We start from the raw sequence: 25,748 nt of genomic DNA, 5'->3' as shown, positions 1-25,748 counted from the left end.
GATCTGTCCTGGAGAACATTCTTTGTGCATTTGAAAAGAATGTGTATTCTGTTGTTTTTGGGTGGAATATCCTGTAGGTATCTTTTAAGTTAACTGGTCTAATATGTCATTTATGACCACAGTTTCCTTATTGACTTTGTATCTGGATGATCTGTCCATTGATGTAAGTGGGGTGTCAAAGTCCCCTACTACTATTGTATTACTCTCAATTTCTCCCTTTATGTCTGTTACTGTTTGCTTTATGTACTAGGTACTCCTATATTAGGTGCATATGTTATTGAATGTTACATCCTATCTTTGTATTGATCCCTTTATCATTATATAATGCCCTTCTTTGTCTTTTGTTATAGACTTTGTTTTAAAGGCTATTTTGTCTGAGAGGACTATTGCTACCCCAGCTTGCTTGTTATTTCCGTTTGCATGAAATATCTTTTTCCATCCCCACACTTTCAGTCTGTGTATGTCTGAAGCTTTGAGGTGGGTCTCTTGTAAGCAGCATAATAGATAGGTATTGTTTTTTCATCCAGTCAGCCACCCTATGCTTATGATTAGAGCATTTAGTCCATTGACATTTAAGGTCATTATTTTTTTTTTTTAACATCTTTATTGGGGTATAATTGCTTTACAATGGTGTGTTAGTTTCTGCTTTATAACAGAGTGAATCAGTCATACATAAACATATGTTCCCATATGTCTTCCCTCTTGCGTCTCCCTCCGTCCCACCCTCCCTATCCCACCCCTCCAGGCTGTCACAAAGCACCAAGCCAATATCCCTGTGCCATGTGGCTGCTTCCCACTAGCTATCTACCTTACTACGTTTGTTAGTGTGTATATGTCCATGACTCTCTCTCGCCCTGTCACCGCTAACCCTTCCCCCTCCCCATAACCTCAAGTCCGTTCTCTAGGAGGTCTGCGTCTTTATTCCTGCCTTACCGCTAGGTTCTTCATGACATTTTTTTTTTCTTAAATTCCATATATATGTGTTAGCATATGGTATTTGTCTTTTTCTTTCTGACTTACTTCACTCTGTATGACAGACTCTAGGTCTATCCACCTCATTACAAATAGCTCAATTTCGTTTCTTCTCATGGCTGAGTAATATTCCATTGTATATATGTGCCACATCTTCTTTATCCATTCATCCGATGATGGGCACTTAGGTTGTTTCCATCTGCTGGCTATTGTAAGTAGAGCTGCAATGAACATTTTGGTACGTGACTCTTTTTGAATTATGGTTTTCTCAGGGTATATGCCCAGTAGTGGGATTGCTGGGTCATATGGTAGTTCTATTTTTAGTTTTTTGAGGAACCTCCATACTGTTCTCCACAGTGGCTGTATCAATTTACATTCCCACCAACAGTGCAAGAGGGTTCCCTTTTCTCCACACCCTCTCCAGCATTTATTGTTTCTAGATTTTTTGATGATGACCATTCTGACAGGTGTGAGATGATATCTCATTGTAGTTTTTTTTTTTTTTTTTTTTTTAACATCTTTATTGGGGTATAATTGCTTTACAATGGTGTGTTAGTTTCTGCTTTATAACAGAGTGAATCAGTCATACATAAACATATGTTCCCATATGTCTTCCCTCTTGCGTCTCCCTCCGTCCCACCCTCCCTATCCCACCCCTCCAGGCTGTCACAAAGCACCAAGCCAATATCCCTGTGCCATGTGGCTGCTTCCCACTAGCTATCTACCTTACTACGTTTGTTAGTGTGTATATGTCCATGACTCTCTCTCGCCCTGTCACCGCTAACCCTTCCCCCTCCCCATAACCTCAAGTCCGTTCTCTAGGAGGTCTGCGTCTTTATTCCTGCCTTACCGCTGGGTTCTTCATGACATTTTTTTTTTCTTAAATTCCATATATATGTGTTAGCATATGGTATTTGTCTTTTTCTTTCTGACTTACTTCACTCTGTATGACAGACTCTAGGTCTATCCACCTCATTACAAATAGCTCAATTTCGTTTCTTCTCATGGCTGAGTAATATTCCATTGTATATATGTGCCACATCTTCTTTATCCATTCATCCGATGATGGGCACTTAGGTTGTTTCCATCTGCTGGCTATTGTAAGTAGAGCTGCAATGAACATTTTGGTACGTGACTCTTTTTGAATTATGGTTTTCTCAGGGTATATGCCCAGTAGTGGGATTGCTGGGTCATATGGTAGTTCTATTTTTAGTTTTTTGAGGAACCTCCATACTTTTCTCCACAGTGGCTGTATCAATTTACATTCCCACCAACAGTGCAAGAGGGTTCCCTTTTCTCCACACCCTCTCCAGCATTTATTGTTTCTAGATTTTTTGATGATGACCATTCTGACAGGTGTGAGATGATATCTCATTGTAGTTTTGATTTGCATTTCTCTAATGATTAATGAAGTTGAGCATTCTTTCATGTGTTTGTTGGCAGTCTGTATATCTTCTTTGGAGAAATGTCTGTTTAGGTCTTCTGCCCATTTTTGGATTGAGTTGTTTGTTTTTTTGTTATTGGGCTTCATGAGCTGCTTATAAATTTTGGAGATTAATCCATTGTCAGTTGCTTCATTTGCAAATATTTTCTCCCATTCTGAGGGTTGTCTTTTGGTCTTGTTTACAGTTTCCTTTGCTGTGCAAAAGCTGTGAAGTTTCATTAGGTCCCATTTGTTTATTTTTATTTTTATTTTTTTATTTCCATTTCTCTAGGAGGTGGCTCAAAAAGGATCTTGCTGTGATTTATGTCATAGAGTATTCTGCCTATGTTTTCCTCTAAGAGTTTGATAGTTTCTGGCCTTACATTTAGGTCTGTAATCCATTTTGAGCTTATTTTTGTATACGGTGTTAGGGAGTGATCTAATCTCATACTTTTACATGTAGCTGTCCAGTTTTCCCAGCACAACTTATTGAAGAGGCTGTCCTTTCTCCACTGTACATTCCTGACTCCTTTATCAAGGATAAGGTGACCATATGTGCTTGGGTTTATCTCTGGGCTTTCTATCCTGTTCCATTGATTTATCTTTCTGTTTTTGTGCCAGTACCATTACTATCTTGATTACTGTAGCTTTGTAGTATAGTCTGAGGTCAGGGAGCCTGTTTCATCCAGCTCCGTTTTTCATTCTCAAGATTGCTTTGGCTATTTGGGGTCTTTTGTGTTTCCATACAAATTGTGAAATTTTTTGTTCTAGTTCTGTGAAAAATACCAGTGATAGTTTGATAGGGATTGCATTGAATCTGTAGATTGCTTTGGGTAGTAGAGTCATTTTCACAATGTTGATTCTTCCAATCCACGAACATGGTATATCTCTCCATCTATTTGTATCATCTTTAATTTCTTTCATCAGTGTCTTATAATTTTCTGCATACAGGTCTTTTGTCTCCTTAACTAGGTTTATCCTAGATATTTTATTTTTTGTTGCAATGGTAAATGGGAGTGTTTTCTTGATTTCACTTTCAGATTATTCATCCTTAGTGTATAGGAATGCCAGAGATTTCGTGCATTAATTTTGTATTCTGCTACTTTACCAAATTAATTGATTAGCTCTAGTAGTTTTCTGGTAGCATCTTAGGATTCTCCATGTATAGTATCATGTCATCTGAAAACAGTGTCATCTTTACTTCTTCTTTTCCGATTTGAATTCATTTTATTTCCTTTTCTTCTCTGATTGCTGTGGCTAAAACTTCCAAAACTATGTTGAATAAGAGTGGTGAGAGTGGGCAACCTTGTCTTGTTCCTGAGCTTAGTGGAAATGCTTTCAGTTTTTCACCATTGAGAACAGTGTTGGCTGTGGGTTTGTCATATATGGCCTTTATTATGTTGAGGAAAGTTCCCTCTATGCGTACTTTCTGCAGGGTTTTTATCATAAATGGGTGTTGAATTTTGTCAAAGCTTTCTCTGCATCTATTGATGATCATATGGTGTTTCTCCTTCAGTTTGTTAATATGGTGTATCACGTTGATTGATTTGCGTATATTGAAGAATCCTTGCATTCCTGGAATAAACCCCACTTGATCATGGTGTATGATCCTTTTAATGTGCTGTTGGATTCTGTTTGCTAGTATTTTGTTGAGGATTTTTGCATCTATGTTCATCAGTGATATTGGCCTGTAGTTTTCTTTCTTTGTGACATCCTTGTCTGGTTTTGGTATCAGGGTGATGGTGACCTCGTAGAATGAGTTTGGGAGTGCCCTCTGCTATATTTTGGAAGAATTTGAGAAGGATAGGTGTTAGCTCTTCTCTAAATTTTTGATAGAATTTGCCTGTGAAGCCATTTGGTCCTGGGCTTTTGTTTGTTGGAAGATTTTTAATCACAGTTTCAATTTCAGTGCTTGTGTTTGGTCTGTTCATATTATCTATTTCTTCCTGATTCAGTCTTGGCAGGTTGTGCATTTCTAAGAATTTGTCCATTTCTTCCAGATTGTCCATTTTATTGGCATAGAGTTGCTTGTAGTAATCTCTTATGATCTTTTGTATTTCTGCAGTGTCAGTTGTTACTTCTCCTTTTTCATTTCTAATTGTATTGATTTGAGTCTTCTCCCTTTTTTTCTTGATGAGTCTGACTAATGGTTTTTCAATTTTGTTTATCTTCTCAAAGAACCAGCTTTTAATTTTATTGATATTTGCTCTCATTTCCTTCATTTCTTTTTCATTTATTTCTGATCTGATTTTTATGATTTCTTTCCTTCTGCTAACTTTGGGTTTTTTTGTTCTTCTTTACCCTAATTGCTTTAGGTACAAGGTTATGTTGTTTATTCGAGATGTTTCCTGTTTCTTAAGTTAGGATTGTATTGCTATAAACTTCTCTCTTAGAACTGCTTTTGCTGCATCCCATAGATTTTGGGTTGTTATGTCTCCATTGTCGTTTGTTTCTGGGTATTTTTTGATTTCCTATTCGATGTCTTCAGTGATCACTTTGTTATTAAGTAGTGTATTGTTTAGCCTCCATGTGTTTGTATTTTTTACAGATCTTTTCCTGTAATTGATATCTAGTCTCATAACGTTGTGGTCGGAAAAGATACTTGAAACAATTTCAGTTTTCTTAAATTTACCAAGGCTTGACTTGTGATCCAAGATATGATCTATCCTGGAGAATGTTCCATGAGCACTTGAAAAAAATGTGTATTCTGTTGTTTTTGGATGGAATGTCCTATAAATATCAATTAAGTTCATCTTGTTTAATGTATCATTTAAAGCTTGTGTTTCCTTATTTATTTTCATTTTGGATGATCTGTCCATTGGTGAAAGTGAGGTGTTAAAGTCCCCTAGTATGAATGTGTTACTGTCGATTTCCCCTTTTATGGCTGTTAGTATTTGCTTTATGTATTGAGGTGCTCCTATGTTGGGGCATAAATATTTACAATTGTTATATCTTCTTCTTGGATCGATTCCTTGATCATTATATAGTGTCCTCCTTTGTCTCTTCTAATAGTCTTTATTTTAAAGTCTATTTTGTCTGGTATGAGAATTGCTACTCCAGCTTTCTTTTGGTTTTCATTAGCATGAAATACCTTTTTCCATCCCCTTTCAGTCTGTATGTATCTCTAGGTCTGAAGTGGGTCTCTTGTAGACAGCAAATATATGGGTCTTGTTTTTGTATCCATTCAGCCAATCTGTGTCTTTGGTGGGAGCATTTAATCCATTAACATTTAAGGTAATTATCGATATGTATGTTCCTATTCCCATTTTCTTAATTGTTTTGGGTTTGTTATTGTAGGTCTTTTCCTTCTCTTGTGTTTCTTGCCTAGAGAAGTTCCTTTAGCAGTTGTTGTAAAGCTGGTTTGGTGGTGCTGAACGCTCTCAGGTTTTGCTTGTCTGTAAAGATTTTAATTTCTCCATCAAATCTGCATGAGATCTTTGCTGGGTAGAGTAATCTTGGTTGCAGGTTTTTCTCCATCATCACTTTAAATATGTCCTGCCAGTCCCTTCTGGCTTGCAGAGTTTCTGCTGAAAGATCAGCTGTTAACCTTATTGGGATTCCCTTGTGTGTTATTTGTTGTTTTTCCCTTGCTGCTTTTAATTGTTTCTTTGTATTTAATTTTTGACAGTTTGATTAATATGTGTCTGGTGTATTTCTCCTTGGATTTATCCTATATGGGACTCTCTGTGCTTTCTGGACTTGATTAACTATTTCCTTTCCCATATTAGGGAAGTTGTCAACAGTAATCTCTTGAACTATTTTCTCAGTCCTTTTCTTTTTCTCTTCTTATTCTGGGACCCCTATAATTCGAATGTTGGTGTGTTTAATGTTGTCCCAGAGGTCTCTGAGTCTGTCCTCAGTTCTTTTCATTCTTTTTTCTTTATTCTGCTCTGCAGTAGTTATTTCCACTATTTTATCTTCCAGGTTACTTATCCGTTCTTCTGCCTCAGTTATTCTGCTATTGATCCCTTCTAGAGTATTTTTAATTTCATTTATTGTGTTGTTCATCATTGCTTGTTTCATCTTTAGTTCTTCTAGGTCCTTGTTAAATGTTTCTTGCATTTTGTCCATTCTGTTTCCAAGATTTTGGATCATCTTTACTATCATTATTCTGAATTCTTTTCCAGGTAGACTGCCTATTTCCTCTTCATTTTTTAGGCCTTGTGGGTTTTTATCTTGCTCCTTCATCTGCTGTGTGTTTTTCTGTCTTCTCATTTTGCTTATCTTACTGTGTTTGGGGTCTCCTTTTTGCAGGCTGCAGGTTCGTAGTTCCCGTTGTGTTTGGTGTCTGTCCCCAGTGGCTAAGTTTGTTTCAGTGGGTTGTGAAGGCTTCCTGGTGGAGGGGACTAGTGCCTGTGTTCTGGTGATGAGGCTGGATCTTGTCTTTCTGGTGGGCAGGTCCACGTCTGGTGGTGTGTTTTGGGGTGTCTGTGGACTTATTATGATTTTAGGCAGCCTCTCTGCTAATGGGTGGTGTTGTGTTCCTATCTTGCTAGTTGTTTGCCATAGGATGTCCAGCACTGTAGCTTGCTGGTCGTTGAGTGAAGCTGGGTGCTGGTGTTGAGATGGAGATCTCTGGGAGATTTTCGCCGTTCGTTATTATGTGGAGCTGGGAGGTCTGTTGTGGACCAGTGTCCTGAGGGTGGCTCTCCCACCTCAGAGGCACAGCACTGACTCCTGGCTGCACCACCAAGAACCTTTCATCCAAATGACTTAGAATAAAAGGGAGAAGAAGTAGAAAGAAAGAGAGAAAGAAAGAAAGAAGGGAGAGAGGGAGGGAGGGAGGAAGGAAGGAGGGAAGGAAGGAAAAAAAGAAAGAAACATAAAGTAAAATAAAATAAGATAAAATATAATAAAGTTACTAAAATAAAAAAATAATTATTAAGGAAAAAAATTAAAAATAAACAAACAAAAACAACAGACGGATAGAACCCTAAGACAAATGGTGGAAGCAAAGCTATACAGACAATATCTCACACAGAAGCATACACATACACATTCACAAAAAGAGGAAAAGGGGAAAAAATCTTAAATCTTGCTCTCAAAGTCCACCTCCTCAATTTGGTTATGATTCGTTGTCTATTCATGTATTCCACAGATACAGGGTACATCAAGTTGATTGTGGAGCTTTAATCCGCTGCTTCTGAGGCTGCTGGGAGAGATTTCCGTTTCTCTTCTTTGTTCTCACAGCTCCCAGGGGCTCAGCTTTGGATTTGGCCCCGCCTCTGCGTGTAGGTCACTGGAGGGCATCTGTTCTTCGCTCAGACAGGACGGGGTTAAAGGAGTCGCTGAATCGGGGGCTCTGGCTCACTCAGGCTGGGGGGAGGGAGGGGAATGGAATGTGGGGCGAGCCTGCAGGGGCAGAGGCCGGCGTGACGTTGCACCAGCCTGAGGTGCGCCATGCGTTCTCCCGGGGGAGTTGTCCCTGCATCCCGGGACCCTGGCAGTGGCGGGCTGCACAGGCTCCCCGGAAGGGGGTTGTGGATAATAACCTGTGTTCACACACAGGCTTCTTGGTGGCGGCAGCAAGTGCTTAGGCTTTTAAATCTATGGATTGATGTCTTTCATCTGTCCTGGAGAAGTCTCTTTGTCTCTCCTTTCTGTTTTTCTTTCTCCTTTCTCTCTGGGATTCACATTAAATGTATGCTAAAAGTCAACCATCATTTTGCGACTCCATGATGTATTATATGTAATTTTTCTGACCTTCCATTTTATTAATTCTCTGTTCAGTAGTCCTGTCTCCTTTAAACTTTCCTGTTGATTTATTAGTTTCAGTTCTTGTTTTTTCATTTTCTGTGAATTCCATTTAGTTATTTTTCAAATATATTTTGTTAGTTTGTATTTGCTGCAGATGTTTTGAAACTTGTCTTTTATTTCACTAAATGTAGTATGTACAATTGTTTATAGTCTGTGTCCAATCTAATATCCAAAGCCTTTTAAGCCTGGCTTATTTATTTACTTTTCTGTCTATTGTTTTTGTTGGTACTGTCTCATGGTCTTTTTCTATTTGCTTAGTTATCTTAGTGTATATATATATATTGTTGCAGTACGCGGGCCTCTCACTGTTGTGACCTCTCCTGTTGCGGAGCACAGGCTCTAGACGCGTAGGCTCAGTGGCCATGGCTCACGTGCCTATCCGCTCCGCGGCATATGGGATCTTCCCGGACTGGGGCACAAACCTGTGTCCCCTGCATTGGCAGGCAGACTCTCAACCACTGCGCCACCAGGGAAGCCCTATCTTGGTATATTTGTCATTGTATTAATATTTGAAAAAATAATTTGTTGGATAATTATTTGAGGCCCGTATAATGAGACCTTTCTTCAAAGATTTTCATTTGCTTCTGCAAGACACCTAGGGGCATGTATCAGTGCAGAACCTCCTTTTTGAATCTAAGACTTGAGGATTCCTTGATCACTGTGGTGATATCAACTGTGATGGCAGGTCTGTGAGGGGACTGATTTAATTCTAGTTCAGCCTTACTCTGAGGGTGTAGCCTTTTGGGAATCCAGCTTTTAGAAAGGGGGAAATTATCAAACCTTTCCACTTGGGCAGATTCTCAGATTTGACCCTTCATTTGCTTAGCCAAAATCGCAAATGTTTTTCAGCTCTCTTTTGGATTGGCAGATTCCCCTGAGGTAAAAGCAGTTTTGGAGGCTGGGTTTTCTTTGTGTTTTTGCCTTCTCTAGATTTTGGGTTTGCCTTTTCTTGAGGCCTATTTAATGCCTGAAGGATTTTCTTTTTAAAAATAGATTAATCAGTTCTATCAGTTGGTATCAGCAGAAATTTGACATTATCAAAAGCAGAGGCTATTAAAAAAATTTTGAAGTTTTTTTGCTTTGTTTTGTTCTTTTCTTACGTGTTCTTTTCCCTGAATTATTCTTTCAAATCTTTCCTTTTACTGGATAGGCTTTCTTCAAATGCCATGTAATTTTTATTCTATTTTAGAATGAGGGAATAAGAAAGCTCTTTGGAACCTGTGTATGTATGTGTATGGAGGGTGGTTATTGCCTTGCAGTTTTACTTTAGTGTGGGTAGCGGGTGGGACCAGATGTTATGTTGGGGGCCTCCAAAGGCCAGAATTGCAGAAAACTTGACTGTGGGAAGCTGGAATTTTCAGAAGCCGCTTGTTCTCCAGATAATTCATTTAGTTCTTTAGAAGAGAGCCTGCTGATTTTTTTTCAAGTTAGATTTAGTTTAAATGCTTGTTTTCTGGTAGTGCTGCACACTGGGAGGGTTGTGAGGAGATGTGGTCAACTGTTTCTCATATAGACCCTCGAGTCATTACCCATGTTAGCCTTGCATCTCTTTCTGTCATTTTTGGTGTCAGTCTAGATCCTCCCCATGAGTTTTCTAGTTAGATGGGTTCCCACCTCTGCTGCACCCCCCTCTGTTTATTGTAGGCTTATTTTTCTCTGCCCTATTTATAAACACACTTCAGTCAGGTTTCTGTCAGTCAATTTTTTGTTTCAACCAAATCTCTTTGTTGTAGATTTATATACCTGTTAAAAGATTTTTTTCCTTTCACATGGAATCTTGCATGGGAGGGCATACAAACTTGAGGGTCCAGTTTCCCATCTTTTTTTAAAGTTTAAAAAAAATTTTATTTTTGGCTGCATTGGGTCTTCATTGCTTCGTGCAGGCTTTCTCTAGTTGCGGCGAGTGGAGGCTACTCTTTGTTGTGGTGCGCAGGCTTCTCATGGTGGTGGCTTGTCTTGTTGCGGAGCGTGGGATCTGGCATGTGGGCTTCAGTAGTTGCAGCATATGGGCTCAGTAGTTGTGGCTCTCAGGTTCTAGAGTGCAGGCTTAGTAGTTGTGGCACATGGGCTTATTTGCTCCATGGCATGTGGGATCTTCCCAGACCAGGTATCGAACCCATGTCCTCTACAATGGCAGGAGGATTCTTAACCACTGTGCCACCAGGGAAGTCCCCAGTTTCCCATCTTGACCTGGAACTTTTTCAAAGATTATACACTCTGCTTAGAAAACTTATTTATTTTGTATCACTCACCCCTTGTTGTAGTCTCCACAGATGCTCATTAACCAACACAATTTCTTAGCCCTTTTCCCACATCTAAATTGAACTCTCCAGACCCAACTGCCCAGCCTCTGTAATGACATGTTCTTCCCCAAGGATCTTTTGGATGGATATTCCTCAAAATGAGCATTTTGGTCTTAGAAGAACTGCCAGTACCAAAGTAGCTGCCACTTAACTTTGCCCAGTTTGCTACATTCATCCAGCTCTTGAGGCACCTTGCTTTCAACATTGCTCTTTGTGTTTTTAGGTACTTTGGATTGATTGCTGAGCCTGGGCAGTTTTGTGAGCCTGTACCTGCATCCTTCAGCTAGGCCCTCTGCAGGTCTCAGCTTTGAAGAAGAGTCTTTGAAATACTGGACTTACACACTTTTCCTGTTCTGCCTTCACCTAAGCCTGGATAAGCAGAGATCTCACCGGTTAGCTTTTCTTTATAAGGTCTTCCACTACTTGTGTCTTCCATTTCTGGCCTGGATGCAGCTGCTGCTGCTTGTGGTAGAGATATCAAAAATGATTTTGTAGGTTGCTTAATAAATGATAAGGACCAAATAAAAGTTTCTGATCAACCTCAACCTAGTGTGTTTTATCATCTTGCCTTTGTTCTTGCGTCATGACTGGAGAGCCACCATGCCTAGCCACAGATTTTTCTGATCTTCCCTGCTAGCCATTGTAAACCCCAGTCTTTCATTTATTTGTTCATTTTTTTAGCACATCAGCAGAGTGTGGCTCCAGAATTTATAGGATGTCACTTAAGGTCTTCAGAGGTCAAATAAATGTGATCCTAGATTTAAAACCAGTTAAAATATTTCAGTAGCTTTATTGAGATATAATTCACCTACCATACAATTTACCCATTTAAAGTGTACATTTCAGTAGTTTTTAATATATTCACAGATATGTAAAACTGTTGCTATAGTCAATTTTGGAGCATTGTTAAGGGAATTACATAATAGATGGTATTTTGTGTCTGCCTTCTTTCACTTAAGGTAATGTTTTGTAAGGTTTATCCATGTTATAGCATGTATCAGTACCCATTCCTTTATTTTTAAAATTGTAAAATATACATAACATAAAATGTATCATTTTAACCACTTTTAAGTGTACAGTTCTGTGGCATTTATTCCCATTGTTATCACCATCACCCATCTCCAGAATATTTTTCATCTTCCCACACTGAAACTGAACCCATTAGAAAATAATTCCGCATTCTTCCCTTCCCCAGGCCCTAGTTAAATCTTGTTTTTTGAGAAGGTGTGGGTGACATAGGAGGAAGGAGGCAGAGTACTTAGAAAGTAGTGGTTAAGGAAAGCAGTAGGAAGCCTTGGACAGTGGGACTTAAATATTTTTGGATCATGAATAGGAGGTATAAAGTCTATAAATCTCCCTAGAAGGATGTGCAGATGCTCAATCTTGTAATGTTTTATAAGTAAATTTTCTTTTAGAATAATACTGATTTACAGAAAAGCTGCAAAGACAGTACAGAGTTCTTGTATACTCCTCACCTAGTTCCCCATTGTTAACATCTTACATTGCCAGGTACATTTGTCAAACCTAAGAAACTGACATTTATATCACTATTAACTAAACTCCAGACTTTTTGGATTTCTCATTTTCCCATTAATATCCTTTTTCTGTTCTAAGATCCAATCCAGTACATTATATTTACTTGTCATGTCTCCTAGTCTCCTCTGGTCTGTTTTCTCTTTTCATGACCATGATAGCCTTCAGTAGCACTGGGGAGGTATCCGGCAGACTGTCCCCGACATGGGTTTGTCTGTTTTTCTTAGGATTAGTTAGTACCAGAACTTTGCATATAATTTCAGGGGTTACCCAGGCCCCTGAGGCCCTTCCATGGGCCTTGTATTATTGCAGATTGGAATTTAAAAGGGAATGCAGGCCTTTTTTCACGATAAACTTAGAGGTTGCAGCCCATTAATAGGACATGAAATCAATGTACTATGTTGCCACTGTCATTTTAAAATAATAAAAGCAGTGAAGTGTTGAACTGAGTGAAAGGTAAGTTTGTTTCATTTATATGTGTGTATATTACATCATTGTGGAAAATCTATGTGGTGGGCACAGTTTTGGCACCCGTGACCTTTGCCCCTGGTGTCATGCTTGTGAATATATTACATGGCAAGAGAGAATGTTGCATATGTAATTAAGGTTACTAATCAGTAGACTTTAAAATAGATGATCCTGGATTGTCTGGCCAGCCCCAAAGTAATCACATGAACTCTTAAAAGCAGAGCTTTCTCCTGGCTGAGGGTAAGAAGTTATAGAGATGTGGCAGAAGAGGACATCAGAAAGATTCAAAGCATGAAAAGGACATGATCTATTGTTGCTGGCTTTGAAGATGGAGAGGGTCATGAGCCAAGGAATGTGGCAGCCTTTAGAAGATGATAACTGCTGGCTGACAGCCAGCAAGGAAATGACCTCAGTCCCATAACTGCATTGAACTGAATTCTGCCGGTAACTTGCCTGGTCTTGGAAATGGGTTGTCCCTTAGAGCCTCCAGAAAAAGCCCAGGTCAGCTGACACCTTCACTTTGGCCTGGTGAGACCCAGAGCAGATAATCTGGTCACACTGTGCCAGACTTCTAACTTGCAGAACTGTAAGATAATAAATGAGTGTTGGTTTAAGCTGCCAACTTTGTGGTAATGTTGTGTATTTCTTACTGGGGGTCAAGGTAAAACAGCATTGGAAAATATTGCTGTAGTAGAAAGGATCCTGGACGGGTCAAGAGACTTTGGTTCTCATCTCACTACTCCTACTACCTTAGATAAAACTGTTAATCACTTACCCTTCCTGAGTTTTCCCTCTTATCAGTTGAGTGGGTTATTCTAAAGTTTCTTCCATATGACATGTTTTTCTTTTATGAACTGCCCTTTTTTTTTTCAGCAAAATTCACCCCTTTTAGTGTATAGTTTTATGAGTTTTGATAAATGCATTTAATGACCATCTCAATCAAAGATTAGAAAAGTTACACCAACACAAAAATTCCCTCGTTGCTGCCTCTTTATAGTCCTCTCCCACCCAACCAGTGTGCCAGCTCCTGGCAACCACTGATCTATTTATTGTCCACATAGTTTGCCTTCATAAATGGAATCATACAGTTTGTAGACTTTTGAGCCTGGCTTCCTTAATAATGCATTTGAGATTCATTTATGTTGCGTGTATCAGTAGTTTGTTTCTTTTTATTTCTGTGTAGTATTCCATTGTATGGAATGTACGTACCACATTTTGTTTATCCATTCCCCAGTTGAGGGATATTTGCCAGTTTTTGGTGATTATGAATAAAGGTGCTGTAAATATTTGCATGTAGGTTTTTGTGTGAACATTAACTTTTCATGTCTCTTGGGTAAATACGTAGGAGTGGGAATGCTGGATCTTGTAAACATATGTTTACTTTTTAAAGAATCTGCCAAACTTTTCCAAAGTACCAGTACCATTTTGCATTTATACCAGCAGTGTTTGAGAATTTCAGTTGTTCTGCATCCTTGCTAGCAAGTATATTGCTATAAACTTCCCTCTTAGAACTGCTTTTGCTGCATCTCATAGGTTTTGGATAGTCGTGTTTTTCTTTTCATTTGTCTCTAGGTATGTTTTTGATTTCCTCTTTGATTTCTTCAGTGATCCATTAGTTGTTTCATAGCATATTGTTTAGCCTCCCTTGTTTGTATTTTTTGCAGTTTTTTTCTTGTAGTTGATTTCAATCTCATACGTTGTGGTGAGAAAAGATGCTTGACATGATTTCAATTTTCTTAAATTTACTGAGGCTTGACTTATGGCCCAAATTGTGATCTATCCTGAAGAATGTTCCCTGTGCATTTGAAAAGAAAGTGTATTCTGCTGCTTTCAGATGGAATGTTCTATAGATATCAATTAAATTCATCTGGTCTAATGTGTCATTTAAGGCCTTTGTTTCCTTATTGATTTTCTGTCTGGGTGATCTGTCCATTGATAAAAGTAGGTTGTTAGAGTCCCCCACTATTATTGTGTTACTGTCGATTTCCTCTTTTATAGCTGTTAGCATTTGCCTTATGTACTGAGGTGCTCCTATGTTGGGTGCATATATATTTATAATTGTTGTATCTTCTTCTTGGATTGATTCTTTGATCATTATGTAATGTCCTTCCTTGTCTTTTTTATCACTCTTTATTTTAAAGTCTATTTTTTCTGATACAAGTATTGCTACTCTAGCTTTCTTTTGATTTCCATTTGCATGGAATACCTTTTTCCATCCTATCACTTTCATTCTATATGTGTGCCTAGATTTGAAGTGGGTCTCTGATAGATAGCATATATACGGGTCTTGTTTTTGTATCCATTCAGCCAGTCTGTGTCTTTTGCTTGGAGCATTTAATCCATTTACATTTAAGGTAATTACTGATATGTATATTCTTATTGCCATTTTATTAATTGTTTTGGGTTTTTTTTTTAGGTGTTTTTTCTTCCCTTCCTCTTTTGTTCTCTTGTGGTTTGATGACCATCTTTAGTGTTGTGTTTGGGCTGCTTTTTCTTTTTTGTGTGTGTAGCTATTGTAGTTTTTTGGTTTGCATTTCCCTTGAAGTTTTGATAAAGCAGTCTATATGTGTACAAAGTTGTTTAAGTTGCTAGTCTCTTAATTTCAAATGCAATTCCCATTTCCTACCTTTGTACTCTCCTCTCATCATGGTTGCTGGTTTTGATATCATATTTGTGTGTGGATAATTTCCTGCTTTTATTGTATGTTTGCCTTTACCAGTGGGCTTTCCCATTTGTGATTTTCTTATTTCTAGTTGTGTCCTCTCCCCCCAACCCCTTTACTTAGAGAAGTTCCTTTAGCATTTGTTGTAAAGCTGGTTTGGTGGTGCTAAATTCTCTTAGCTTTTGCTTGTCTCTAAAGCTTTTGATTTCTCCTTCGAATCTGAATGAGAGCCCTGCTGGGTAGAGTATTCTTCGTTGTAGGTTTTTCCCTTTCATCACTTTGAATTTATCGTGTCACTCCCTTCTGGCCTGCAGAGTTTCTGCTGAAAAATCAGTGGATAACCTTCTGGGAATTCCCTTGTATGCCATTTGTTGCTTTTCCCTAGTTGCTTTTAATATTTTCTCTTTGTCTTTAATTTTTGTCAATTTGATTAATATTTATCTTGGTGTGTTCCTCCTTGGGTTTACCCTGTATGAGGCTCTGTGCTTCCTGAACTTTGGTGACTGTTTCCTTTCCCACATTAGGGAAGTTTTCAGCTATTATCTCTTCAAATATTTTCTCAGGCCCTTTCTCTCCCTCTTCTTCTGGGACCCCTATAATGCAAATGTTTGTGCATTTGACCTTGTCAAAATGGCAGCCTCCAGGACAGCTCATGCCAGTGAGTACTCCCCAGTACCTCTGCCACCAGTGTTCTTGTCCCCACAGTGAACCACAGTTGCCCCCCACCTCCCCAGGTGACCCTCCAAGATAAGCAAGTTGGTCTGGCCCAGGCTTCTATGAAGTCACTGTTTTTCCCCTGGTTCCTGGTGGGCCCTAGACCTTGTGTATGCCCTCAAAGAGTGGCGTTTCTGTTTCCCCTAGTCCAGTGGAGTTCCTGTGATCAAGCCCCACTGGCCCTCAAAGCCAAATGCTTTGGGGGCTCCTCCTCCCAGTGCCAGACCCCCAGACTGGGAAGGCTGACATGAGGCTCAGAACTCTCACTCCTATGGGACAAACTGTGATATAATTATTTTCCAGTTTGTGGATCACCCACCTGGTGGGTGTGGGATTTGATTGTATCACAGATGTGTCCCTCATCCTACCCATTTTTCTCTCATGGAAAAATGCCTAGGGTGATTTTCTACCTAATGTTAATGGTTATTTCTTGGTGGTGGAAAATTTTTTTTTAAAGCTTTCATCTCTGTTCTTTTCTGCATTGCGTATTATGTGATGCAAGTTGTTATGATGTGAGGAGGGACCAGAACTAGGAGGAGATTGATGTAAGGAGGGACCAGAACTAGGAGCTTTATGATACTGGGTTGGAACTAACCACTAAAATCTCTGAGCTGGGCTTGAAATTGCTTGGCCCAGTATTGCCTAATGGTTTCCTAAGAGTGATAAAATATCCCAATTTTCTGGAAGACAGATTACATTTTGTCTTATCTGTGTTGCACAAAAAAGTAATACTGTAAAATTCCATTTATATAAAGCTCTAGAACAGGTCAAATTAACTATGGTGGAAAAAAATAAGAGCATTGTTTTCTCTGAGGGATGGAGGTGAGAATTGCCTGGGAAGAGGCTTGAGGGAATTTTCTATGTTCTATGTCTCTGTAGGTGTGTGGATCATATGGAGGTTTGTGTTTGTCAACATTCAGCAAATGGTACATTTAAGATTATTGCAGTTCACCTTATGTAAATTTTACCTTAAAAAATTCCCATAGACAAATTTTGTATTCTAGTTGATGTGCATACTGAAGTGTTTAAAGGCAGTATGTAATGGTATCTACAACTTACTTTGAAATGCATCAGAAATAAGATGGATTGATAGATGAAGAAATATGTGATAAAACAGATTATATATAACAATTATATAATCTGGGTGGTGAGTCAACTTTTCCTTTTAAAATTTTTCAAAATAAAATGTTGGGAAAATAAAGACCATTGCAATCCCATGAGAGACCAAGTGAAAATGAAAGAGATAGGAGGCATCCAAAAGTCCAGTCCACAAAACATTTTTTTTGTGCAGCACAGGTGCTGAGATGAATAGATCCATTCTGGTCCTGCAGGACATGGGAATGTGGAAGGAGAAGCACTCGGGAGTAAATTTCTGTAATCCAAATGAATATTTTAGTGATGCATTAATAGAGACTCAAAAGTGATTAGTGTGAGAAAGGAAAGTTACATCCCAACCAGAAGAAATTAAGATAAACTACCTCCCCACCCAAGGCAAGGACAGTCATCTCCCAGACCTTGAGGATTTCTACCCCCAAAACTCCCATTGCTTCCATTGCTTCCGGAAGAGGTGACTGATGCTGTGTCTTCAAACCCCACTGTGGAACAGCTATGATATACATGTGTTGCTATCAACACATTCACAAGTGACTTGTTACTAACAATAGTTGACTTTAAAATAAATTTATTAGAGTTGATTTAAGGCCTTTCCTAGTTAAAACCATTCTCATGTACACTAGTGTATTTCTCAATGGGAGCTTACGGGTACAGTTAGTGCTGGCATGGTAAGACTTGCACATAACTAAGGCTGTATCCTTCAGAGTGTCACAAGAGTGAGCAGCCCCTGCTATGTGTCTCTTGATGGGAATTCAGTTTGGAAATTACTGTTCTGAAGACTAGTTCCAAAACTTGACTATGGATCAGATTCTTCTGCAGCATTTGTTAAAAATGCCAATTTCTGGACCATACCACCCCCCAGACCTAATGAATCAGAACCTCAAGGTTGGAGCTCCAAGAATCTCTCTTGCACTCTCTCTTTATTAAAAACAAATTCCCCAGGTAATTTTTTTCCCTGGCACTGATCCACAGACTTCTGGTCTACAGGAAAATGTAAATCCGAAGGGCAGGGCATGGGTCCTTCATCATGTCTGTTGAACTGATTCATCATTAATAAAGCAGTCACTCTCATAGTAAGAAGTGGTCCTGAAATGCTAGCATAAAGCTGGCAGGTGGCTTAGGAATTTAGGGACTCCCACATTCCTGGGCCATAACCAGCAGAGGGAGACTGGCTCCCCAAGCCTTTGGTGAAGGTGGCCACCCTTAGACCACCCCTTGGTGGGCGTGATTTCTTCTGCCAAATCAGGTTAAGGCTGTGACAATTTTAGGAATTTCCTCTGTGTTTTCTGAGAAATGATAATTATATTTTTTCTATGGATTCTGGCCCGGAAGCCTCCCAAACTCTCTCCAAGCAGTATATCGAGTGCACTATCCAGAGTTTTTACTTCTGTTTCATTGTAGGCTATCTGAACCTCAGAAATGTATTATCCCTGCTGTTAAGATTTCGTACAGTCCAGAGGAAACAAGTGTGAGGCTCTGCTCAGAATCCCATGATCAAAGCCCTTTGCTTATGATAATATGCTCTAGTATATGAGCTATGGTGTGTTCTTCCCAAGAATTTGGAAATAAGGGGTAGGAAGATTGCCCTCGGAAAGTGGAACCTTAAAGTCAAGCTGAGTTCAGAGGCTGAGTTGCTCCCAGATTCAGCTAGGCCTGATCAAATATATCTAGAAGAATGTGTCAATCACTAGGGGGCACTGTTCAGTCGTGAAAGTGAGGAAGGAGTCCCAGAGATATGTTGGTGGGCCCCATCCTCCACTAGGTAGGGTAGCTTGAGCCAGTGCCTCTGAGTATTGTCGTTCCATTGACCAGGCATGACAGCCTGTCCTATTCAGGTGCCTTCAACCAGTGGAATTGTATATTGAGCTCCATTTGTTCTGAACCCACATTCCCTAAGCAACAATTTGGTGCTGACCTGCCTTCACAGGTAGCTCTGCCCCAGGTAGAGAAGGCGCTGATCATGGGAATGTGTTCTCTTTCCATTCACCGTGACAGTGATTTCTCTTTATGAATGAATAGGGCCATTTCCAGCTATAAGTTGTCTGTCCATGTTGCATCATTACAGGGAAACAAGAGGATTGGCGGCCTTATGCATAGGGAATATTTCACTCCTTGTAAGAGTTGTTCCGCATTGTAGATTACTGACTTGCCAAGCAAGGGACGTATTGGAAAATTGCATACAGTCAGAATACACACATATTAGAAGTAAACTTCCTATAGGAAATGATACAGGAGAGAATTGAGGTGTTTGGGTCACATTTGGGAGAATCTGCAGGCTGCATTACGCCCATATTTATAGAGTTCTATAAATATTTCAATGTATCAGATGGTAACAACATCCAACAGGTGGAGGAAGAGAGAGGATATGCTGTAGAATGAGGAGAAGGTGATCTGCACAGGTCAAAATTGTGGGACGTCACGGACCAGATCTAAAATAATCAAAACACAAATGTCCAGTCTCTAGGCAGTGGAAACCATGGGGCGGGTGGGAAAGACCCACCACTCACTGGCTGTTGTGCTGGATTACCTGGCAGTGACACCCCTAGTTTTCTGTATTAGGGTAAAAACAAATTTGCTTAACAAATATCCCCCAAAACACACTGGCTTAAATCAAGTAGAAGTTTATTTCGCCTCCATCTAACAATTCAACTGGTGTAGACTAGCAGAGCAGCTCTGTTCTATGGGGTCATTTGGAATCCAGGATCCTTCCATCTCATTGCTTTGTGGTTACCAACTGTATAGTACTGCCCAGTAGAACTTTCTGTGATGATGGAAATGTTCTACATCTGTGGTGTACAATGATAGTCACCAGCCATATGTGGCTAGCAGTTGAAATGTGGCTGAGGAACTAAATTTTTAATTTTGCTTAATTTTAATTAATTTAAATTTAAATGGCCACAGGTGTCTAGTGGTTACTGTATTTGACAGAGTAACGCTAGATCAAAGCTGGGTGATCTCCAAGTCCAGTTCCAGTTCACAGGAAAGGAAAGAGAGTGTTAGCAGGACAAGGGACTCATCTTTTAAGTTGGAGAGAACTAAGAAGTCGTATACATTACTTCAGTTCAAATCTCATTTATCCATACTTAGTCAAGTAGCAACATCTAGTTGCAAGGACAGTGAGGAAATAGTTTCTGCCTAGGGGCCATGTGCCCAGCCACAACTCTATTGTTATGGTCAAGTGATGGACAGATTTTGGTGGACATCTAGAAGTCTCAGCCACAGCATCTCATTTTTGTAACTCTTACCTGTGGGATTGTGGGTATATTAACATTTCCAAGCCTCGGTGATAATAACAATCACTACTCCATACGGTTATTGTGAGGGTCACAATGAGATAATGCTAGTAAAGCCCTCAGTACCATGCTGGGAACACAGCGTTGAATCAACACTGGGTACTGCTACGACAGCTTTTGTCAACTTCAATGTCAGCCTTCAGTAATACTTACTGAGCATTGAAACCCTTTCTATTCTGAATGTGGCTTGTCTATGATAATAAAAGCTCTAAATAAGAAATGAGGGCTCTGCCAAACACACATAAGGGAAACAGCATAAATGGAGACATGTCTGCACATCAGACATTGGGCTTGGTTAATGAGAGTTTGCTTCTGAGAAAAGGTTCATTTTGATGTACTGACAGCCCCAGGTTTCTTAGTCTGAGACATACTGAGATTATTAATGTCACTGTAAAGGACCTCTTTGGGGATGCTGGAGAGCTTTTACCCAAGACAGACAACATGTTCCTTTTGCTCCCCACTGCCAAATAGAGTCTAATACAGTGAACAGAGAAAGACATGCTTTTAAAAAGATGTCTATGCCTGTCAGTTCACAGTGTTTTCTTGATGAGCTGACAATGAGCACATCTCTACCTTATTGCAGAAGGTAAATAGAGACTGACCATTCACCTGTTGAATGAAGCAACTTGGGTTGCTTCCATATCTTGGCAATTGTAAATAGTGCTGCTATGAACGTTGGGGTACATGTATCTTTTCTAATTATTGTATTTGTTTTTTTTCTGGATATATACCCAGAAGTGGAATTTCTGTGTCATATGGTAGTTCTATTTTTAGGTTTCTGAGGAACCTCCATACCGTTTTCTATAGGGGCTGCACCAATTTACATTCCTGCCAACAGTATACTGAGCCATAGAAAAAGAATGAAATTCTGCCATTTATAGAATATTATGCTTACTGAAATAAGTCAGACAAAGACAAATACTGTATGATATCACTTATATGTGGAATCTAAAAAATAATACAAACTAATGTATATGCAAAACAGAAACAGACTCACAGATACAGAAAACAAACTAGTGGTTACAGGAGGGGACAGGGAAGGGGGAGGGGCATATTAGGGGTATGGGATTAACATATACAAACCACTATGTATAAAATAGGTAAACAACAAGGGTATATTGTATAGCACAGGGAATCATAGCCACTATTTTGTAATAACTTTTTTTTGTAATAACTTTTAATGGAGTATATAATCTGTAAAAATACAGAATCACTATGCTGTATACCTGAAACTAATATAATATTTAAATCGACTATACTTCAAAAAAATAGAGACTGACCAGGGAGCAGCAGGGCAGTGAGAGTTGTAGAAGTCATCTGTCCTATCTCGGGAATGTCACATCAGATTGTCATGAAGCAAGGTCAATGTTTGGCTTCTAAAATTACACAAAGATAGTGAATTTACTAAAGACCCTCAATTTGTTTTAAAGAAATGTGTGATTTCTGAATAAACAACTGTGAAACTATATTTCAAAACAATGGGTGATAGTATTTCTTTTTTTTTATTTTTATTTTTAGATAGTATTTCTTATTTGCCTTTTGTGCTTTGAGATAGTAAAATACCAGGTGAATGCTGAATGAAAAATCTTAGGGATAATTTCTGGATTATTCTCTTGTCATGCTAAAAGCAAGAAGCTAAATTGGTTTTCTCCTAATTTTCATTCCTAATTATGAGTGACATGAATCACAGTGATTTCACAAAGCAGTTTGTAAAAGTGAAAATGTCTATAAGTCAGAATATGTGTCCTAATAGAGAAAAATATCAGACATTACAGAAGCGGAGAGAAAATTCCCAACAGAGTTCATTGTCATGGGAAACACTCAAGCTCAGAGCTTAAGAGATGGACTGTGGCCTTAAAGCAGATGTTTGGGCACAAGATAAGAGGAAACCTTAAGCAAAGGTGGCAGTGGGAGGCAGGAAGGGGAGAGTGATGGTGCCAGCAGATGCCAGCAGATTAGTGTCTGTGGCAAGGACGAGTTGAGGTGTTAATTGTGGTATGTGCCAATGTTCGAGAACGCAGCCTGGGCCCCGTGGGGCCTAGAATGGCTAAACAGACCTGTCCATGGATTTCACCAGGAGATTCTTCCACACTAAAGTTGTAGAAAGGGCTTTTTTTTTTCTTTCTGGGTTTGATTCTCATCGTATTATATAGCTAGTAGTTTAGGAATGGTGGTGTAGTTGGCCCTAGGGAAAAGTGTCTGTTAAAGTTGGCAATAAGAGCCAGGAGTTATAAGCTGGGGACAGATGGATGGATGGCCTTCCTTCAGATCACACTAGGAAAACACTACCCAGTGTTCTAAAAGATGAGAAAACTTTGCAGTTGTAAGACAATGAAGGTAAGAATGCCATGCTTCACAGCTGATATAGTCTGGAGGAGGAGATGCTGATTAACTGATCATGCTAAAGGGTGGGTCCATCAGCCTTTCTGCTTCAGGCCCTCTCTGAATACCTATTTGCTTCTAGGATAAAGTCCAACCTGCTTAATAAGACCTTACACGGTCTTTCTTTACAAGGTTTCTGATGGGACCTTGCCTACCTCTCTATGCTTGTTTCTCCTCCCCCCTCTCCTTGAACTCTAGCCACTCCGGATTTCCTTAGGGAGCCATGGTCTCTGACTTTGCAGATGCTGTTCCCTCTGCCTGTTGTACTTTTCTGCTCATTCTCCTCTCCCCCATTTGCCTCCTGACTTCTACTCTTTTTTATGTCTAAGGCTTGAGAAAATTTCCAGGCCACCTGCTAGGTGAGGGTAGGTGCCCTCGCTCTGTGCTCCCACATGCCCTTTCTCTCCTCATCACAGGGCTCACCACACTCTTGAACCAGTGCTTGTTTCCCTGTCCCTGTTTCCCAGGAGACTGCCAGCTTCATGAGGCTGGGGACAGGGTCCGCCTGCTTCATGGTACCCCCAATTGGGCTCTGGTGTAAAACAAGTAAAAGACTTGTTTGAAAAAAATTGTGTTAAAATATTTTTATTTTTTAAAAGCAGTCCATGAATCTATGATAACTTAAAATATTTAAATAACACAGAAGATAGATTAAAATGTGGAAGTTCCCTAGAGTCAAGGTCCATCATTAAGCTCTCCGTCCCCATAGTAACCACTGTTAGCAGTTTGCTGTATTAGCCTTCAACATTTTGTATGTGTTTTTCAGATTTATACATGTATAATTTTTTTAACATATTTATTGGAGTATAATTGCTTTACAATGGTGTGTTAGTTGCTGCTGTATAACAAAGTGAATCAGCTATACATAAACATTTATCCCTATATCTCCTCCCTCTTGCATCTCCCTCCCATCCTCCCTATCCCACCCCTCTAGGTGGACACAAAGCACCGAGCTGATCTCCCTGTGCTATGTGGCTGCTTCCCGCTACCTATTTTACATTTGGTAGTGTATATATGTCCATGCCACTCTCTCACTTCGCCCCAGTTTACCCTTCCCCCTCCCCATGTCCTCAAGTCCATTCTCTACGTCAATGTCTTTATACCTGTTCCTGCCTCTAGATTCTTCAGAACCAATTTTTTTTCTTTTTTTTTAGATTCCATATACATGTGTTAGCAAACAGTATTTTTTTTCTATTTCTGTCTTACTTCACTCTGTATGACAGTCTCTATGTCGATCCACCTCACTACAAATAGCTCAATTTCATTTCTTTTTATGGCTGAGTAATATTACATTGTGTATATGTGACACATCTTCTTTATCCATTCATCTGTCGATGGACATTTAGGTTGCTTCCATGTCCTGGCTGTTGTAAATAGTGCTGCAATGAACATTGTGGTACATGACTTTTTAAATTATGGTTTTCTCAGGGTATGTGCCCAGCCCAGTAGTGGGATTGCTGGGTTGTATTTTTAGGTTTTAAAGTAACCTCCATACTGTTCTCCATCGTGGCTGTATCAACTTACATTCCCACCAAGAGTGCAAGAGGGTTCCCTGTTCTCCACAACCTCTCCAGCATTTATTGTTTGTAGCTTTTTAAATGATGGCCATTCGGACTGGTGTATGGTGATACCTCATTGTAGTTTTGATTTGCATTTCTCTAATGATTACTGATGTTGAGCATTCTTTCATGTGTTTGTTAGCAATCTGTATATCTTCTTTGGAAAATGTCTATTTAGATCTTTGGCCCATTTTTTTATTGGATTGCTTGTTTTTTGATAGTGAGCTGTGTGAGCTGCCTGTATATTTTGGAGATTAATCCTTTGTCAGTTTATAAATATTTTCTCCCATTCTGAGGGTAGTCTTTTCATCCTGTTTATGGTTTCCTTTGCTGTGCAAAAACTTTTAAGTTTCATTAGGTCCCATTTATTTGTTTTTATTTCCATTGCTCTAGGTGTTGGGTCAAAAACAATCTTGCTGTGATTTATGTCATAGAGTGATCTGCCTATGTTTTCCTCTAAGTGTTTTATAGTGTCTGGACTTAGATTTAGGTGTTTAATCCATTTTGAGTTTATTTTTGTGTATGGTGTTAGGGAGTGTTCTAATTTCATTCTTTTACATGTAGCTGTCCAGTTTTCCCAGCACAACTTATTGAAGAGGTTGTCTTTTCTCCGTTGTATATTCTTGCTTTCTTTATCAAAGATAAGGTGACCATAAGTGTGTGGGTTTATCTCTGGGCTTTCTATCCTGTTCCATTGATCTATATTTCTGTTTTTGTGCCAGTACCATACTGTCTTGATTACTGTAGCTTTATAGTATAGTCTGAAGTCTGGGAGCCTGATTCCTCCAGCTCTGTTTTTCGTTCTCAAGATTGCTTTGGCTATTCGGGGTCTTTTGTGTTTCCATACAAATTGTGAAATTTTTTGTTCTAGTTCTGTGAAAAAAGCCATTGGTAGTTTGATAGGGTTTGCATTGAATCTGTAGACTGCTTTGGGTAGTAGAGTCATTTTCACAATATTGATTCTTCCAATCCAAGAACATGGTATATCTCTCCATCTATTTGTATCATCTTTAATTTCTTTCATCAGTGTCTTATAATTTTCTGCATACAGGTCTTTTGTCTCCTTAGGTAGGTTTATCCCTAGATATTTTATTCTTTTTGTTGCAGTGGTAAATGGGAGTGTTTTCTTAATTTCACTTTCAGATTTTTCATCATTAGTGTGTAGGAATGCCAGAGATTTCTCTGCATTAATTTTGTATCCTGCTACTTTACCAAATTCATTGATTAGCTCTAGTAGTTTTCTGGTAGCATCTTTAGGATTCTCTATGTATAGTATCATGTCATCTGCAAACAGTGACAGCTTTACTTCTCCTTTTCCTATTTGGATTCTTTTTATTTCCTTTTCTTCTCTGATTGCTGTGGCTAAAACCTCCAAAACTATGTTGAATAAGAGTGGTGAGAGTGGGCAACCTTGTCTTGTTCCTGATCTTAGTGGAAATACTTTCAGTTTTTCACCATTGAGAATGATGTTGGCTGCGGGTTTGTCATATATGGCCTTTATTATGTTGAGGTAAGTTCCCTCTATGCCTACTTTCTGGAGGCTTTTTATCATAAATGGGAGTTGAATAT

The 25,748-nt window shown here is 39.2% G+C and overlaps 1 protein-coding gene across 2 annotated transcripts in view; it reads left to right on the top strand.

The window, feature by feature from the left end:
- The window catches only part of POLE4 (DNA polymerase epsilon 4, accessory subunit), a 95,327-nt gene that overhangs the window by 5,428 nt on the left and 64,151 nt on the right, over nt 1–25,748 (top strand). Inside the window, exon 4 of one of the 2 annotated variants that reach the window (XM_030877683.3) lies at nt 10,679–11,000. The exons of the other annotated variant lie outside the window; for it this stretch is intronic. Coding sequence (XP_030733543.1) covers nt 10,679–10,692 — 14 coding nt within the window. The 3' untranslated portion in view covers nt 10,693–11,000. Of the gene's footprint in view, nt 1–10,678; nt 11,001–25,748 lie in introns of those variants that run through there. 2 annotated transcript variants of the gene reach the window in all.

Source organism: Globicephala melas, chromosome 12, assembly GCF_963455315.2.
Source record: "Globicephala melas chromosome 12, mGloMel1.2, whole genome shotgun sequence".
Lineage (NCBI taxonomy): Eukaryota > Metazoa > Chordata > Mammalia > Artiodactyla > Delphinidae > Globicephala > Globicephala melas.
The sequence above is the reverse complement of the archived record's forward strand: the minus strand, read 5'-3'. Positions and strand labels throughout refer to the sequence as shown.